Source organism: Phalacrocorax aristotelis, chromosome 6 (assembly GCF_949628215.1).
Source record: "Phalacrocorax aristotelis chromosome 6, bGulAri2.1, whole genome shotgun sequence".
Classification (NCBI taxonomy): domain Eukaryota; kingdom Metazoa; phylum Chordata; class Aves; order Suliformes; family Phalacrocoracidae; genus Phalacrocorax; species Phalacrocorax aristotelis.
The window spans coordinates 52,423,534-52,441,433 of record NC_134281.1 but is presented as its reverse complement, the minus strand read 5'-3'; the positions used below and the strand labels follow the sequence as shown (position 1 = coordinate 52,441,433).

Genomic DNA, 17,900 nt, shown 5'->3' with positions numbered 1-17,900 from the left:
TTTTTAAGTGAATTGGATGTTTTTAAGTTTGTTTTTTTTTTTACAGAAAAGATGTTTACTGCTTCTCATGTCAGGAATGTTTCTCGGTAAGCTGAACTTACCTTTTGGTAACATTAGACCTATCTTTTCATTTGGTATAAACATCAGGACTTTTGCATCATTCAAAGGTGCATCATCAGGATACAGCTGATGACATTATTTCTATGGGAAAAGCTGTTGACCAAAATGCATGTAGTAACTGGCAAAGAGCAAAGAACCAAGCTTAACAGAAAGAAGTTGTCAAAGAGTGTAGACCTTCTGTATTTGCCACGTGTTTTCTGACGAACTCCACGTGAGAGCTGAAAGGTACTGAGGAGCTATCCAAGTCCAAGCGTGTGTAACCAGCTCACCAGTTTATAAAACTGCATGAGTACATGCCCTGAAAGATAGCTGCCTATCCTTTAGAATTACTGACCCAACTTGAACACATCTGAGAATGATCAGAGACCTAAGTGGAAGCATTTGAAAGGGCAAGGAAAAAGCTTAAGCTTGGTCCTAGTCTTAAATTCATCTAGTTTTCTGGAGCAGGAAGATAAACAGTGCAGCTTACAAGCAGGCACCGAGGGACACAGACACCCACAGCATTGCTCCATAGGTTCATAAAAGGCTCACGCAGGAGATATGTTCAGGCACAACAGGAGCTGGTGGCTATAGTCTTTGAAAGGGATGAAGTTCATTAGCTTTAGGCACAAAAAGAAAAGGTGATCTAATCACAGGTAATTACTTTTATTGAGGAAACCAGCGATGCTTTCAAACAGCAGACGTGATGTTATTGAAATTCCAACATCAATACATGGAAATATGCTTCTGTCTGAGAAAGTCATTACTGATGACAAGTACAAGCAGCAGGAAATAGCTTCCATGGTTCAGGGCAGATTCTGAATCTTCACTAATGGAAGGCATCAGGCAATCGAACAAAGGTGCTGACAGGATGAGTTAGTGGATATAAAAGAATCATACCAAGTGGTTCAATAGATTGAAATAAAAATCTGATGATTCATTGGCTCTGAGGGATGTTTGTGCCAAGCGTGAGGCTATTGCAAGGCATCTTGACTAAAGATCTACTTTTGTCAGGTCTACTTTTAACAGGGGGATCTAAATCCCTTCTCCTCCCCACCAAAGGTGGTCCCTTTCCCCAGCTCTCCCCTTCGCTCTCCAAGGCAGCTCTGCCCTGCAGCCACCAAGGCCTGAGGCCACAGCTCAGCCAGCACACCCCATGCCCTGCCCTACCCTTGTGGTAACTTCAACAAAGCCCCGTGGATGGAGCATATTTTTCGTAGAAGGCTGAAAAAACAGCCACCGTGACACCTCCAGGAGCCTCCCGAGCCAAAGGCAAGCTGCGAAGCCACTGTCTTCTACCAGCAGCTAGGCCAGTCCAAGGGATGGACGAGGTCTGGGTAGGGCTGCGCGACAGAGCCACAACGAACACGTGTTTTCAAGTAACGGCGAGACCTGCTACCGTTACTGCCTCAGCTCTGCAACGATCGAGTTTACAGCAAGCTCTCCAGGGGCTGGCGAGGCCGGGGGAGCTCCGATACGTGACTAAGCGCCTGGCGTGGCGCAGGGCAGGGGCACTGTCCTGCTGAACAGCCTTCCTCTCCGCGCCGGGAGGGAAGGCAGGCGGCGGGCTCGGCGGAGCGCCGGCCGCAGCGCTGCCCGCCCTGAGGCGGCCGCGCGGGACATGCGCAGCGCCCGCCTCCCGCCTTCCGGCGGCCAGAGCCTTGCGGAGGAGGTGGGGTAAGATGGCGGCGGCGGTGCCCGCCGCAGCGCTGCTGCTAGGGTGCTGCGCTGCAGCGCTCGCCAGCGGCGTCCAGGTACGAAGGCTGGTGGGAGCGGCCGGCGGGGAGAGAGAGAGAGAGAGAGAGAGAGAGAGAGAGGAGAGGGTGGGCGGCGCCGGAGGCTCTGTGGTCCCCCATCGCCTCTCCTCCGCAGGCAGCGCCCGCCCCGCTGCCGCTCTGGGGGCCGCGCCGAGGGAGCCGCCCCGAGGCGCCCTAGCAGGGTCTGTGTGCGCTCCGGCGGGCGCAGTCCGTGAGGCGCCGACAGTGCCCCGCGCCGCGCAGCCGTTCCCTGGTGGGCAGGGGGACGGACGGACGGACGGACGGACAGACCGACCGTGGGGCCCTCCCCCGGGCCCGCCTCGCTCTGCCCGTGGGCGGGACGCGGAGGGCGGCTGCCCCCTGCCCACCCGACCTCGGGGGCTTCGTGCTTCCTAAACTGTAACGCGGCGCGTCCCTGAAACGAGGGGCTCGCCAGGCACGCGCCACTTGCTTCAGCTGTTCGGAGTTAAAAAAATCCCGGCTGTCTCTTAATACGCTTGCAGTTTTCTGAAAGGCTGTTTCTCTTGGGCAATGCAACCTTCAGTAGTCGGTGTTTTACGGTTCTTTTCCGGACGCTTGTTGGCTTAAGTTAACCTGCGAACAGAGTTTTTTTCGATTAAAAACCTGGTTTTTGATGTTGGGCGCTTTCACAGGGGTTCGAGCTGCCCGGGCTCACCTGGGCATGATTGCCGTGTGCCCTCCTCGCAGGTGGGAGGCGTTTTACACACAGAAGGAGCTAATAATTTTTTTTTTCAGTTGGGAGTAATTTCATATTTCAGTAATTAGGCTTTTTGCACCGTGCCCACACTACATCTGGAGTGTTGTTTGTGCTAATAAAGCGGAATTCAAACAACTTGTTATACCTGAAATTAATTACAAATAGGACAAAAAATAGGCAATAGAAATATTTTTAAAGTCTTTGGATAACCAGTTACACTACAGATTTTTTGCTACTTAAAGTACAGTATGCTTCACATACATTTCAACAAATGCTTTTTTTTAGTGTGTGTTTTCTGTGAGACCTCAGGCATCAGCCCAGTACCACTCAGCGCATTAACAGAGTCTGCTTAAGAATCTGCAAGCGTGGAATCTTGTCCCATGCTAGACTCCTTCGCTTACCTTTGGGAAGTCTTATCCCCTTCCTGTGTCCCGCTTTATGCTATCTGTTAAAGAAGAAGGGCCCTCTCCCCTGCAAAGCATGGTAGGAACTATGGACAGCAGAGTTTATAGAGAAGGCTGCTTTTGTCATAGTTCCTGATTTTGGATGATAAATGTAACTGCCTTGGACTTAAAATGGGTTAAAATTGCAGAATAATTTATCTGCTTTTGAAAAGATGGGAGGAACAATGAAAAGAGAAATTAATCCAAACCTCTTTTCTCATTAAGGAAGAAACTGTAGGTCAATAAATAATTTTATTTTGTTCTCGGAGTGTCCTTTGGAATAGAGATGTGTGGGCTTTGTAACCAAGCTGAAAGTGACTAATAGTTCTTTCTCCTTTGTTATTTAGCAAGTTTCAGGGAAAGATTTGGAGCAATTAGCTTGCATAAATGTGCAAAACAGAATAAGAAAAACTACCTTTTTTGAAGCTTTTGTAAGGTTTATTCAGTGTTAAGGTGTGGTAAACATATGAATTGAACACTGTCTTGTGAAAACAACAAAAATATGAACTTTCTTTCTTATTGCTGAAAAACATCTAATTATGTTCTCAATCTTTCAGGATCAAGCAGAACAGTTCTTCAGAAGTGGACACACAAATAACTGGGCAGTTCTGGTAAGGGTGGTTAGTCCAGGTTGTTTTCTTCCAATAAAGTTGACAATTTTTCATCAGGAGCCATAATTGCAACAGTCACTCAAGAATTCTGTTCGTTTGAAAGAAGTGGAAATGAAGGAAATGGAAATACTTGGAAAGACTTGGAAATTAATAAATTTGAAATTGTGCCTGCAAATTTATTATGCTATAATAAAATTATCTTTTCAGTGTGACTGCATTTCAAGCACTCAAAACGTCTAGCTACACGGCAGGATTCATAAAAACAAAAGTTCTGACAGCATTAAAACTTAAAAAGTTAAATTACCATACTGCATATTGAACAAAACTGTAATTCTATCATCAGAGAAGTATATCTCTTTGGCCAGAAAGGTACAATTTATTTGTGATTTTTGTTCTTACTCAATCTGTTAACTTGTGATAACAGGCTTAGAATAAAATAAAATTAGGCAACGTAATGTTGAGATTAACTGTTTTATCCTAGTTTTTTTTTTCTTTGCCATGAATCTTTTATTAGCTTTGAATCATGCTACACGATTGGTTCTTAATCACAATTCAGGTCTTAATGACTAATTTGTTTCAGAATAGTATTGTAATTACTCAGTAGCAGCTGTTTGTTTTCCAGATACTAAAATTGAGCAATATAAAAGGAAAATTAACAGTAATTAATTTAATTGGAAGGAATATTTTCTATATTCTGTAATGTAGAAACTTGAAACTATTAAAACATCAAGCACTACTTTAATACTATTAACAAATAGGGGCTTTTATTAGTACTCATAAAAACACACAAAGAAAGTGGAAATTTAGGTCCAAGGAGCTCTACTTTGAGTCTCCAACAGATTCTCTGCTGGTTAAATTTTTTAGTAGTTCATGATTAAGCTTTATAACAATTGCTACTAATTTTTTAAGCAGTAAAATAGGGAGGGTTTTACTGCTATCAGGCACTTCAAGCCTGGGATTGTACTGCAATTCCACCTCATCAGTTGTTTGAATTAATATGCTGCAGTGTGAATAGCTATATTTAAAGCATAGACACATTTTCCACTGTGTTGTAAGGGAGGTAATGGAGAAAAGGGGCAGATGATAATAATGTCTTGAAATGTCACAGCTATATTGGCTCCAGTTAGTTTTCAGAGCTTTAAGTCTTGCTGAAAGGCAAATATTCTTATGGCCTGATTCCTGTGGGTTTTTTGAAATTCCTAACTGACGGGATGATCGAGACACAAGGGGATCCTTTCAGGCTGAATTTTTATTGTTACTTAAGCTACCACTCATTTCTTTTTATGAAGAGGCTAGAGAAAAAGATACTATATAGTGTAACTTAAAGATGTTTCTATTTAAATTAGAGCTGTACATTTAAAGCTGAAAAATTCTCCAAAGGAGAATTGCTGTCTTTGGTGTGGAGCAAACAAAAAGAAGCGAACTGAAGTTAAACACAAGGACATTGATAAGGCTAGTAAGGAACTACAGCAGATTGCCTCTGAAGGTTTTTCAAATCTCATTGGTTTGAGTTTTTTTTTAAGAATAGATTAAACAATATCTGACCTAGGGAATAGTTTAAGTACAGGAATGGCTGATCCCCAGCCCTTCTCCTGTTAGAACAGTAGAACCTGAAATCCTTTGAGAATTTCGCGAATTTGTTTTCAGACTTTGGTTAGAGCTCACTTAGCTCTTCCTTTATTATATCGGACTCCTTAAATGCAAGCGTCCTCAGTCTGTTTTCCCCTGTGTGTGGCTTCTGCATGAATTCATGTACGCCTTTGTGCAAGAATGCTCCCAGAATGGGTTTGCTATTGAGATGAGAACTCTTCCTTTGATTTTTTTTCCTTTTGATATGGAGAAAGCAAATGAAAAAATTATCACTTACTATTGCTGAATTATTCCCTAAAGTGCCACTTTCTATACTTAGTTGGGTTTTATGACATTTTTTTTCATGAGTCAGTATGTTAAGAACTTTTTTTTTAAACTTTTGTTTTCAGCATTTGTTGCTTTGGTACAACAGATTTACATAGCTTGAAGCATGAGTTTCTTGGTGTTGCTATGCTCTTTCTTATTTGTTAGTAGTTTGTTGATATTCCTGTAATCACAGTCTTCTGATGCAATGTGTGTTGTTTTTTTTTTTTTTTCCTTAAAAATTCAAGGTGTGTACATCTCGATTCTGGTTTAACTATCGTCATGTGGCAAATACTCTTTCAGTGTACAGAAGTGTCAAGAGACTGGGCATTCCTGATAGGTGAGGGAATCTTGGTGAATACAGTTCCTTGCAAATGTGTTATTGAAGTTCTCTTGTTGTTTGAAGCAGTATAAAAATACATATCTCTATCCAGTTTAACAGGATAAAAGTAAAAAGGAAGGATGTGATCACATCAGTGTATTGAAAAGTACGGCAATATTGTTTGAAAGGAAAAGCATCAAGTTATATTACAAAACTTCAGTTGGAATGGCTATTAGAGTAAGAACCTGAGGAGCTATCTGGGCACTAAAATCGGTGAAAGCATAATGTGAAAAATAAATGCATTCAGCAATGACAATATTACTCTGAGATATGGCTTTTGCTGTACTTCAATTTCCTTTCAGCACGGAGATGTTAGCAACTCTAGCTGTACTAAAATGTAAAACTTCCGTGTCTGCAACCACACAGAGAGTCTCTAAATGCCCCAAACAGAGCAGCTCCTATATATTGATAGAAGCCTTGAAAAATCCATTTTTCCTGATGTTTTTAGAGAAGCCAGAAGCTTTGTCCATCAAATTGTGCTTCTTTAGCAATAGCACAATGGTTAAAATAGTATCCGTTCTTTGACAACAGGATTGGGAAGGTGAACGAACTGTTCTGAAGTGTCTTTTTGTTGTGTTCCTACTGGAAGTTCTAGGGTATTGGCACAGTTCCATCCAGCTGTTTTGGAATGCAGTTTACTTGTACCAGAAACGTGGAAGCAAGTTTTAGGCACCAACATCCATTGAACAATAGCCTGTATGTATCCACAGGCTCCTATAGAAATCCTGGTGGTCGTGGTTTTTAATGTTGGTTTAAAGGACTGGTAGCTTCTCAAGTATGCCTGCCTAAGGAGGTATGACCCGCTCCATCATTGCAAAATGCATAATCTACTGGATTAAATTTTATGGCATTTTTTTAGTTCAAAACTGTAGTGTCTGGAGTCCCCATGTAGCTTTCACTCAGCTGTGAACGCAGTGGCAGTATCATCCTGTTCCCTGTGTTTATTTTTAAAAAGAAAAGCGTGACTTAGAATCATTAAGGTTGCAAAAGACCTCTAGGATCATCAAGTCCAACCCCCAACCCAACACTCCCGTGTCCCCTAAACCATGCCCTGAAGTGCCATGTCTGCACGTTTTTTGAACACCTCCAGGGATGGTGACTCCACCACCTCCCTGGGCAGCCTGTTCCAGTGCCTGACCTCTCTTTCAGTAAAGACCTGTTGGTTTTTGAAAGAGGAGATGTTGAAACCTAATTTTTGGGGGGTATAAATCCAAAGGATTGTACTGCCTAAGCACTATGGGCTGAAAGCCACAGAAATACAGCTTGCTTTTTGCGCATCTCATTCAGAAGCATCTGTGTTCTTTCCTATATAGTCTTTGAAGCGTAGGTGCCCTTGACACTACCTTAGAAATTCTTTCACTAGTTCTACCCTTACCTGAGAACTTTCATCTTCTCTGCATCCATCCATCTTCATTCACTATTAAGGTCAAAACAGGCGGCAGTTTTGAAGTACTGCAAAAACTACAGCATGGCTGGACATTTCTGTTGTTCAGTAGCCTGATCTGTTTCTTGTCGATATCCAAAGATCTGGAAATTAATTTCAGAAAACCAGCAATGCTTTAGGCTAAGGTCAAGAATAAGACATTGGGGAAGACCTACAGAGAGAGCCTATTTTTTCCTCATTTGCAGCAATTTTTACATGGATTTGAGTGGGTTTCTCCCTTAGACAAACTTCTTTCTCTACTTGTTTTTCTTTCTTTGCTGCAAAACTTCATGCAAAATATTGCTAAGAATAAAAAACCCCAAACCAACAACAACAAAAAACACCTAACCCCCCAAAAACCACAAATCACATCTTAAAAATAAACATTTATTATGATTCTTGGGGTTGGGGCTTTTTTTGGAGGGGTTTGTGCATAACCTCATTTTGAATGGAACTGTGTCAGTTTGGTGGTTTAAATAGATTTGTCATCCAACAGCGGAAATGATTTGGAAAAGGATTTGTGGTTTTATAACTGTAAGTTGCACTTGTTTGGTGACACGTGGGTACAGTGCTCCAATTCATAAAAGAAAAGCTCTGCTGAAATAAAAGCTAGAATGAATCTAGACATTCTTTTTGATTCCTGGAATTGTTATGCAGTGCAAGTTTTACATCATGAAAATAGCATCAATATAATATATGGTTAGATTACTTCGGCTGAACAGTTAAGCTACAAGTTAACACCTAGCGTGGTTTGCTGCACGTGTGAACCACTTGTACACAGTGGTTTAGTTCAACTGTGGGATATTTCATGTGCTTTTAGGAATCTCATACAGTGTACAAACTTGGTGTGTTTGTGCACCCCTGGCTGTACTACTACTGTGCAGAACCTTTTACTGAGTGAGGTGTGATTATAATTTTTTTTTTTAAAGAGACATATTCCTAGCAAAAATACAGTGCTAAGCTGTAGGTCTAGAGAAGGCTTAGTCTGGAATATTCTCTTCTGAGTGTAATACAAAAAATGGGTGTATACCTGAGTGTTTCAGTAAATCTGCAAGGCATATTCAACACTTGCTTCCAACTAATTCCCTTTTAATTATATTCTTTTTTAAAAATAGTTTTGTACTGTTGTGCATGTGTGGAGAAAAAAAATTTCTTCATTTCTTTTTTCTCCTCTGTACTTGCCCTCCTCTGGGTTCTGTCACTGCAGCTTCATATTTATGCCAGCGTTTTATTCCCATTGAAATAATTTACTTTGATTATTTTTGAGGATTTATGCTTATGTTATTTTGGACAGAATTTCTCTCATTTTTTCTGTCTTCATCTTTTTTTTTTGGTGCAGTTTGGAGTGTAGCAGCACTTAATAAAGAATAACTTTACTCTTAAAAGTGCTCATGCAGATGTATAGGTGAACGATGACAAGCACAGGAATGGTGTTTAAATAGCAGGACACTGTTTAATTTATAACTGTATGCCTGAGTGTCTGAATTAGCAGCGTACTTTGCAGGATACAGAGCTTTCCTTTTGTGTAAGCATTGTTTGGGAGATGACAAAGATCACAGTCCAGGAGAAACTGTATCCAAGACAGGGTTATCCAAGGAAAGGACTGACTTCACTTTGTTCCGGACACCTCTGGCACGTTCTTCCTAGTGCTAACAGTCTCTAGTGGCTACTTGTTATTTCGTATTTTGACCCAAACCTGACCCTGCCAGGTGAAATATAGATCTTTGGCTGCATGTAATTTGGAACAGCTTTATAATGTGCTGTTTTGTTTGGCTTTTTTTCTTGGTACTATGAAATGCTGGGGTTTTTTTTCCTAGTACTGTGAAGAAGGCAAAATGGTGTCAGCTTACTTGTGTTCTTCAGAAAAATTCCATCAACACAGATAATCGTATAGTAGCGTATAATGTGTAGTATAATGGTTTGAGAAATGTTCAGGAGCTCCTCATTTAATTAAACATTGTCATAATATTTTTAATTGGTCTGTCTGAGAAGGTGCAAACAGGCTGGGATTTCTTCTGTGGAGCTGCATGAAATGATTTATTGCCTCATAAAAATTTCCAGATTTTTTATAAACAGTTCTGCCAGCCGAGGTCCAGGCAAGTCTGCATCATAAAGTTGCTAATGTCAACTACTCTTGTGCTTGTCTTTGGCTTAACTTAGTCCTGTAGGTAAATAACAGCTAGCTGCATTTCCATGCGTGGTATCTTTATAGTAGTGAGGATGTACGTAAGGAAATAGGGTATAACTAAGCAAAGTTTCACTTACAATTCCAGGAATCTTCCTAGTGTTATAAGCTATTGTTATAATCGTGGGACAGTGTTGTTGTAATTTCCGTTTGACTGTTATGTGAAAGTAGAATGGCTGAAATGGTGTTGTCTTATTTTCCATAGTCACATTGTCCTGATGCTAGCAGATGATATGGCATGTAATCCCAGAAATCCCAAACCAGCTACTGTGTTTAGTCATAAAAACATGGAGCTAAACGTCTATGGAGATGATGTGGAAGTCGATTACAGAAGCTATGAGGTAACTGTACTATGAATCATTGGGTCTTTGTTTTTAGTGTTGGTTTAAAGATTTATACAATGTCTGTGAAGTCTGAGGAAGTCTGTCTGTTCACATTACTGGTTTCGGGCTGGGCTTTTATTAGCAACTGATACATTTAAAACACACACCTCCCCCCTTTGATACTTGGTTTTGTGTTTGAAATTTTTTATACTAGAAATGTGTTGTCTCTTGGCCATTTTAAATACTGAATCTCCACAGTTAAAACAATATATGGAACTCCTTGTATATGCTAGGAACCACACATATTACTGAAATTTCTCTTCTTTGGAAATGGCTGGTCAGTGTCTCATCTTGCAAACACTTAACAGCACTGTGAAGCTTCGGACAAGTGAAATGTTTATTAGGGAGACCTACTTAAATTTCTGATCTTAAGCATATGCTCTTATCAAAATAAAACAAAAGCCATAACCTAATCATTACTGTAAAGTAATTACAATGTAGAAATTTGCCTTCTATCACATTTTCATTTTTGTGTAATATTCCTTCAAACAGACAGTGTCTTTACCCGTTGATCTTAAATTGGACATCAATTGCATGGTTTAATACAGCTATATAATAATTACTAAAGTTTATAGGAGCAAATTTAAGTATACAGTAGATGTTTTATATCTCTGCAGCTTTGTATAAAGAAGTGAAGATACAGCACTGAAATAGAGATATGTTCTTTTTATCATGTTTTTTCCTGAGTATGGATTTGTTGCTGGCATTTGAGCTGTGTACATCTGCGTGAAGAGGAAGTGGTGTTTTATGGGATGTTTTATAATCACCATCCAGATGGGTCTTACCTGATCACTCAAAGACTTGCGTAACCAAAATTGATCTTGTTTTTCCTTTCCTGAGTTGCAGAGGGAACTTAAACTTTTATTTTTCCATGGTAACACACACTAATGTTTAGAGCATTTTGTGAGTACATGAGCAGCTTTGGCAGAATAAAGCTATATACTGACAGGTTTTCAGATCAATGAAAATTATTTAGAAATTATAGTGGTAGTAGACTTATTGGATATAATAAAGCAACAGGCTGGTGTTAGTGGGATGAAGTAAAAGGTACCATATAACTGTGAACCTGCAGTAAAACCTTAAACAGAAAACGTCTGTTGATGTAGTTTATACCATGCAATATTGCATCTGGTTAGATACACAGCATATTTTAATGCTTCTTTATTTAATTTATGTAACCCAAAGTTGTTAATCAATATTTTTCTCTTTAGAAAAGTACTTTATGCTTCTATTCATAGGTTACTGTGGAAAATTTCTTGCGTGTATTAACAGGAAGAATCCCACCAAGCACACCGCGATCTAAACGTCTCCTTTCTGATGACAGAAGCAATATTCTAATATATATGACCGGTAATTACAGGTTTCTGTGTACAATATATTGATGTTTGTTGTTCAATTGGATGGGCCTGTTTGAAAGCATGAAATCTCATCAGGAGTCCAAACAAACAAAAGGATTTTTCTTCCTTCTTTAGCACTTCATGCTAATTAAGAAAAAAACTGTAAGGCGGTACTTAGCAAGTATAGTTTCCAGTTTAAATGATGTATGTGTAGTGTTCTTACTGTACTTTTTTTTTTTGTTGGAGTCTCTTTGGACAAAGAGAATTGTGTTTGCCTTTTTTTAGAAAAATGATCAACCAGGCTGTATATCTTCCTTTACCCTACATAGTTCCCTAACTGCTGATTTTTTTCTGTCAGGACATGGTGGAAATGGTTTCCTAAAATTTCAGGATTCTGAAGAAATCACAAATGTAGAACTTGCTGATGCCTTTGAACAAATGTGGCAGAAAAGAAGGTAAGAAAAAAGCATTATTTAGAGGTTAAATACTGTATTTCACAAATATGCCTGAAGTCTTACCAGTAGGCCTTGCTTACCTTCAGCAGTGATACCATCTGTTGTCCATAAAATTTCATGAAAGTTTGCATTCAGAAAGAAGAGTTTTAATTCTTGTTTTGAGCTTCCTGCAGTTACAGCTGCTCAAATGTATTGCTTTGACTAAACTTGGATTTTACAATCAGTCAGTGTGAACTCTTCTGTTTTGTAGGTTCCTAGCAGCTGTCCTGGTAACTAAAAAGCAAAGTATGTATATGTTCTTTCAATTTAAAGAGAGATGGGTAAGGAGACTGTTTTATTTCTTTCAGGTACAATGAATTGTTGTTCATTATTGATACCTGTCAAGGAGCATCCATGTATGAACGATTTTATTCACCTAATATAATGGCCTTGGCTAGCAGCCAAGTTGGAGAAGATTCTTTGTCAGTAAGTAGATTTTTGTGATCCTGAAGACAATTTTCAGAATGCCTAAGTTAAAAGCACAGGTCCTATTGACTTTTAACTTAAAAATTTCTCTACTAATGGCTGAATGTGTCACGTATTTAGTTGCCAAGTGTGGTTTTGACGGAACTTCTAAGTGTACTTTTCCTGCTTGTTTTTGTGCGCTGTCCCAAAGAACAAGGCTAACAATGGATTTCTGTGCTTGCTGACTGATTTGTGCATTGCCTAGGAGAGGAAGAAATTTTATGGGAAGACTATTGAAAGATATGTGTGGGGAATATTCAATCTAGGACTCCTTACACTTGATACACAAAAAACATACCCATGATCTTTCACCTGCTGGAATTATATCCCAGCTGAATTACAGAAGGCATGATAGGAGAGCGACCCTAGCCAGTCCAAAATCAGCAGGTCAGGATTACCTGAACCCACACAGTGCTGTAAGATAAGGTGTCTCTCCCAGCCCTGTTTTCCAAGTTCTACGAAGGTCAGGGCAGCCCACAACCCTGTACTGGACCATTGAGAAGAAGGGGTTCCCTGCTTTTTGGCAAACATGCAGATTACCATTGTATAGTCTAGAAAATGAAGATAAACTGTATTATTCAGCTTGTCAACAACACGTTTCTTCACGGCTAGTCATTTTCTTTGTGTAATTTGCCTAAGAACAAATTCTTATTTATAGTTCAATATAATGATTTATTCGATTATATATGTACATAAAGATATGTAAATATCTTACATTCAAAATAACTTTTATAACATGCTATTATATTCTGTTCCCTCTCCTAAATATTGAGTTCTCCTGCAAATGCCCGGTAACTGCTGTGTGTTTTTTTTAAGCATCAACCTGATCTTGGGATTGGCGTTCATCTTATGGACAGATACACATTCTATGTGCTAGAATTCTTGGAAGAAATTCATCCAGCCAGTCAGACAAATATGAATGACCTAGTAAGTAGAATACTCAACATTCATGAATATGCTAATGACTTTAAGAGTTTCAAAACTAATTTATCTTGTCTGTAGGGTTCTCCAGATGCTTTTTGTTCTCCTGCTGTTTCTCTCGGAAGAACCTTTGGGGGGAGTGTCTTTTTGCCATTATTAAATGGAGTCGTAGCGTAACAGTTTAAGGATTGTTCTCAGTGTGAAAGTGGTTTGCTGGCTACAGGAAAAAAATTAACCAAAATTAGCCAGATTATTTTTTTATTCATTGAAAAATTAATAAAGTATTCATTAAGTACTCATGTCAATAGAATGAAGTATTTGCGTGTGAAAAATGAAAGTAGGAAGCTTCTAAAAATCAGCTTGGATAGCAGACACCTTGCAGATGTGGAAAGGCAGCCATTGGTATTGTTTTGCAAAGGTGATTAAGCAGTTCGAATTCTATCCATGCACTCACAAATACCTGCAGAGACTAATTTCTCTGTATATCTGCTTAGATTCCAGAGCAGGATGTGTCCAAATCCATCAGTGTTTGGAGTTCATTATTATTAATTGTAGCTTTCATGTATGAGTCAGGAAGTGAAAAAACCCCAATCAGATAACCTGTGACAAAATTTATGAAAATGCCTCTATAACAGTTAGATGACATAAAAAGTAACCATATTTTATTTACTCTGTTAACCCTTTATATCTGTTCCAGTACTGGTTTCGTCGTAGTAATACGTGATGCTTTGGTGCCTTGTAGCTGTAAATCCTGACATGCTGTGTCAGTGGTCTAAGAGCCACCACTTAGAGAACACATTGTCTTTGATTAATTTCTGGAAAAGGAGCAGCTGGTCCAAAGTTTTATGCCACCCTCTGTCTACAGAGGATGGCGTTAGCCTGGCTGCTGCACGTGTAGTAGGATTCACTCTAAACAGCCCACACTTGACAGATTTTATGTTGATACAGAATTGATTCAGTGACTAAGATTCAAGATTCTTTTACTACCATGGGAATGAAATCCTGTCCTATAATTTAATACCTTCTGATCACGGGATACAGATAACTTCAAAATAAATATTGTAAAGAAGAATATGCAAGTTCTTTGTTGATTTAAGTACCTTCTTCTAGGCAGTTCATTCAGACAGTTCTACTCTGTTCATTAAGTCAGAAAATGAATTGGTGTTAAAAACAAAGTCATAAAAAAAGAACAGTGGTTTCTACTCTGTAAGACACCACCTGAGGAGTGGTATAACTGGTCTAGCCAGCTAGATATTAATCCAGTTGTTGTGAAAAATATAGAAAACTTGTAAGCTGGCCAAGTAGTTTACGTTTTGAGCTCTTTGGAGAAGGTTCATAAACATTCTCCCTTGTGTTTTTGTTTTTAATTATATGTCAAATATGCAGGAAGAGCTGTGGGAAGTTATCCCATACTGGTAAATTCCTTACATCATGTAAGTCATCTGATCATGTGTTGATCTGCTTATTTCTGCTCTGGGAAGAGAAGCGAATGGACCCAAATATATCATGATTTGTGATGATCAGGTACTGAGTCATAATATGCACATGTTTCAGCAAACATGACCCCTTGATTTCGAGTTAGTGCTTTTCAGGCCTTCATCTAAGAGTTCCAAAATGACATACGGTTAGTCCATGGTAAAGGTTATAAGCCCATTTATTTGCCAACAGTTATAGGAGATACCTTGGCACTGGAATGTACTGTTAGTGTTGTGCTGGTTTAAGAACAAAGACCTACTGCTTATCCAAGTCTGATTTTTTAAAAATTAACGCTTTCCAAACTCAGGATAACTTATTAAGTGGCTCACTAACTAGCTTTAAAATTATTAGTCAATGTTTAGTTGTTTGATCTTCTGATATGTTAGATGCCTGCTCTTTTAGAAGTGCTGTGTATTTGTTACACTGCTTCTATCCCATCACCTTTTTATTTTCTCCAACTGCTCTTAAAACAGCTTCTCTTCACTTCCACCTATGATTTGGATATTGCATTCCTGTGAAGAATGAGACATCTTTTTTCACAATTCACTCCACCTACTCCCCACCTGCTCCATCTGTGTTGCTAAGGGATAGCATAAAGCTGTGCAAATGACTGACTTTCAGTTTGATCACAATTCCAAAAAAGTAAAGACTAAATTGAAATGTCACCCATTTGAACTTCTAAAATAAGATTCCAATATATTTCTAGATGAGATCTAATTTGCCATGAAATAGCTAAAAATGTTGTTAAGAAAAGTCAAGATAACAAAGTTCCCATTTTGGGGAATTGTTTGGCTTTATTTGAGTAGTATCTTATTTTTAAAAATTTGGAATAATAGACACATGAACAAATGTGTTTCATTTAGCCAGCATTTGCCTTTTCTGTTTTTGTCAGAAGACTTCAGTTATTAGTGTTAGTCTGCTGTGGTGTAATTGCAGTCTTTCTTTTCTCACACTGGTACTGGATAGGTAGGTTATTGATACTGAATTCTTCTTAGGGCCACTGCACATTTTTGTTGAAGGTTCATCTCAACATCTTATGGTAATAAATTGTTGTGGGACAGGTAAGAAATAGTTGGGTGCAGTGTCAGTTGCCCACTTGCAGTGCTGATGCCGTTGTTTTGGGACACTTATACTCTTGAGAGCTTGGAAGAGAGACTTAATGGTATAATTGCAGCACAGATTTATGCATCAGAAAGGAGGGTTAAAACACTTAGCTTTTGTAGCTTACTTGAGAGACTTAGTTTTCAGGTTTGTGCCCTTAGTTGGCACAGAGCTGAAGAAAATTGCATTCTGGTGAAACTGAAATTTAAGAAGAGGGTTTCTGTGCGTTGACAAGTGGCTTTGTATGGGAAGCGCTATGCTGATGAGTCTAGTTCATTTTCACTTCACAGGGAGGATAACAGATTTGATCAGCCCCTATCTTTTCTTTAGCAGCTGTGGGATACTCTGCCAACAAAAGAGTTGGGAATCATTAAAAAGAAGCTCAGTGCATACATGTGCTTGCATGCCTCAGCTAAGGTAAAAGTTGAAGTGAGCTGAAGTCTCCCTGGACCAGCAGCCTAATGCTGTACGCTTACAGGCTTAGACAAAAAAGACAAGGTGTGAAAGAGAAACTGTAATGGAGCAGAAGGGAGGAATGAGGAGATAGAATCTGTCCTCTGTTAAGAAAAGTCAAGTATATTGTTTCCTCTCTGGGAAACTTTTTAAATGCAAGGCTCTGTTGTCCTAAGAGAAGGAGCCACACAAGCCTGTGCATTTTGTGTCAGGCTGAGCACAGAATTTCTGCTAGGAAGTATGGACTGAAACTCATAGGTTTTGTCAGTCATGATCTGGGATAATTGAGGCTAATTAGGACCTGTGATTTTGTCCTAAGAGTGCAACCTTCCAAGAACTGACCCATGATGTAATTAGGTATCTGAGCTCTAGATCCAGTGACTGATGAAACTGTTTCTGAAAATGACTTGGAGAATTTAAGATTAAGGAAGATCACCACCCATGTCAAGAGCATCCTTCATAGTCCTGTGCATTAATCTTTTCTGTTAAATGTTAGGTGTTGCTGGAGTGTGAAAGGACTCGCATAACCCGCACGGTTAGCGGGTGGTCTGTGGGTTGCCCGAGAGACAGTTGAATGGACAGTGACATTTGCTCATGAAGCTGTCTAGCGGGGATGCGTGCCTAGCTGCTGTGTCTAGTAGGGCTGTGTGTGTGGTTGCGAAGTGCCTTTTAATGATTGAGAAATGAACTCAGCTTTCCAATCTCATCAAGGAGGCTAGAGAGAGTGAGGTCTTGGGCTGCATTTCATGGCACCTCAAGCTATGTAGCATTATTAATAAAAGTAGAAGCCAATTATTATTTGTGTTACATTATGTGCATTACGAGATCCCTTGAAATAAGGAATCTGTCCGGATGGGAAATATTAGAGATTTTTGTGGCAAGTGTGGTAGGACTTGTGCAAAAAGGCATTGTGCTCAAACTGCCTTGAATATCTGCTGGGTACATATCAGTCTTGTTATTTAATAGGCATGCTGTCTTGTAAGATATTGTAAATGCTACAACAAATCTGCCACTGTTACGTCCACTTATTTTCAGCAAATGTACCTTTATACAGAATTGGGTCCACTGAAAACAGTTCGTTAGTGCTGTTCTTGTCTTCCAGGTGTTGCAGTGTGTGCTGGATTTAGTGGATCTAATATGTAGACAAAAAGCATAGGTAAAATAAATAATAAGGTATATAGAGCTAATTTGTAGGTTTTACAGGATGTCTCTGTGAACTTACTGTACATAAAACACCTTTGATATTTGAGGATCCTAATTCTGCATTAATTTGCAGACTATAAACTAGAAATAAGACTAAGAGGTTTTTTTTTCTTTCAAATCAAAATGTAAATTCTTGCTTCTTTATGAAGCCTTTACTACTAGCTGTTTCGCAAGGCTTGTTTAATCTTGCCTGCTTCCCTTTGGTAAATATGAAGAATTTATATCCACTTGTGCTTTTGGGAAGGTTATAGCAGCATTGCTGCATCTATATTCAGAAATACTTTTGTGAATTTAATCAGTTACATATAATTGATGGTTGACTTTCGCAGAATCATTTCTAAACTCAAACAGTGTAATTGTGAGGGTAAAGGTTTCTGAAATGTATAATCAAGATGTTTATGCTTTTTATGTTTTTATTCAATCTTTTTTCAGCTGTGGAGGTTGTACTGAAATTAATGCAAGTTATGTGTGGCATATATCCTTCTTTTTATAGCGATCACATTTTGGAAGGTATATGACTACTGATGAATGAAGGACAGGACATGATTGTCCATCT

General features: G+C 39.2%; 1 protein-coding gene across 2 annotated transcripts in view; it reads left to right on the top strand.

The window, feature by feature from the left end:
• Positions 1-1,743: 1,743 nt before the first annotated feature.
• The window catches only part of PIGK (phosphatidylinositol glycan anchor biosynthesis class K), a 71,949-nt gene continuing 55,792 nt past the window's right edge, over positions 1,744-17,900 (top strand). The window contains exons 1-8 of one of the 2 annotated variants that reach the window (XM_075097889.1): positions 1,744-1,853; positions 3,575-3,628; positions 5,770-5,861; positions 9,717-9,852; positions 11,133-11,244; positions 11,590-11,686; positions 12,034-12,151; positions 13,007-13,117. In XM_075097889.1, coding sequence (XP_074953990.1) covers positions 1,782-1,853; positions 3,575-3,628; positions 5,770-5,861; positions 9,717-9,852; positions 11,133-11,244; positions 11,590-11,686; positions 12,034-12,151; positions 13,007-13,117 — 792 coding nt within the window. In that variant the 5' untranslated portion in view covers positions 1,744-1,781. The remainder of the gene's footprint in view (positions 1,854-3,574; positions 3,629-5,769; positions 5,862-9,716; positions 9,853-11,132; positions 11,245-11,589; positions 11,687-12,033; positions 12,152-13,006; positions 13,118-17,900) is intronic. The other variant, XM_075097890.1, reaches the window with a different exon arrangement.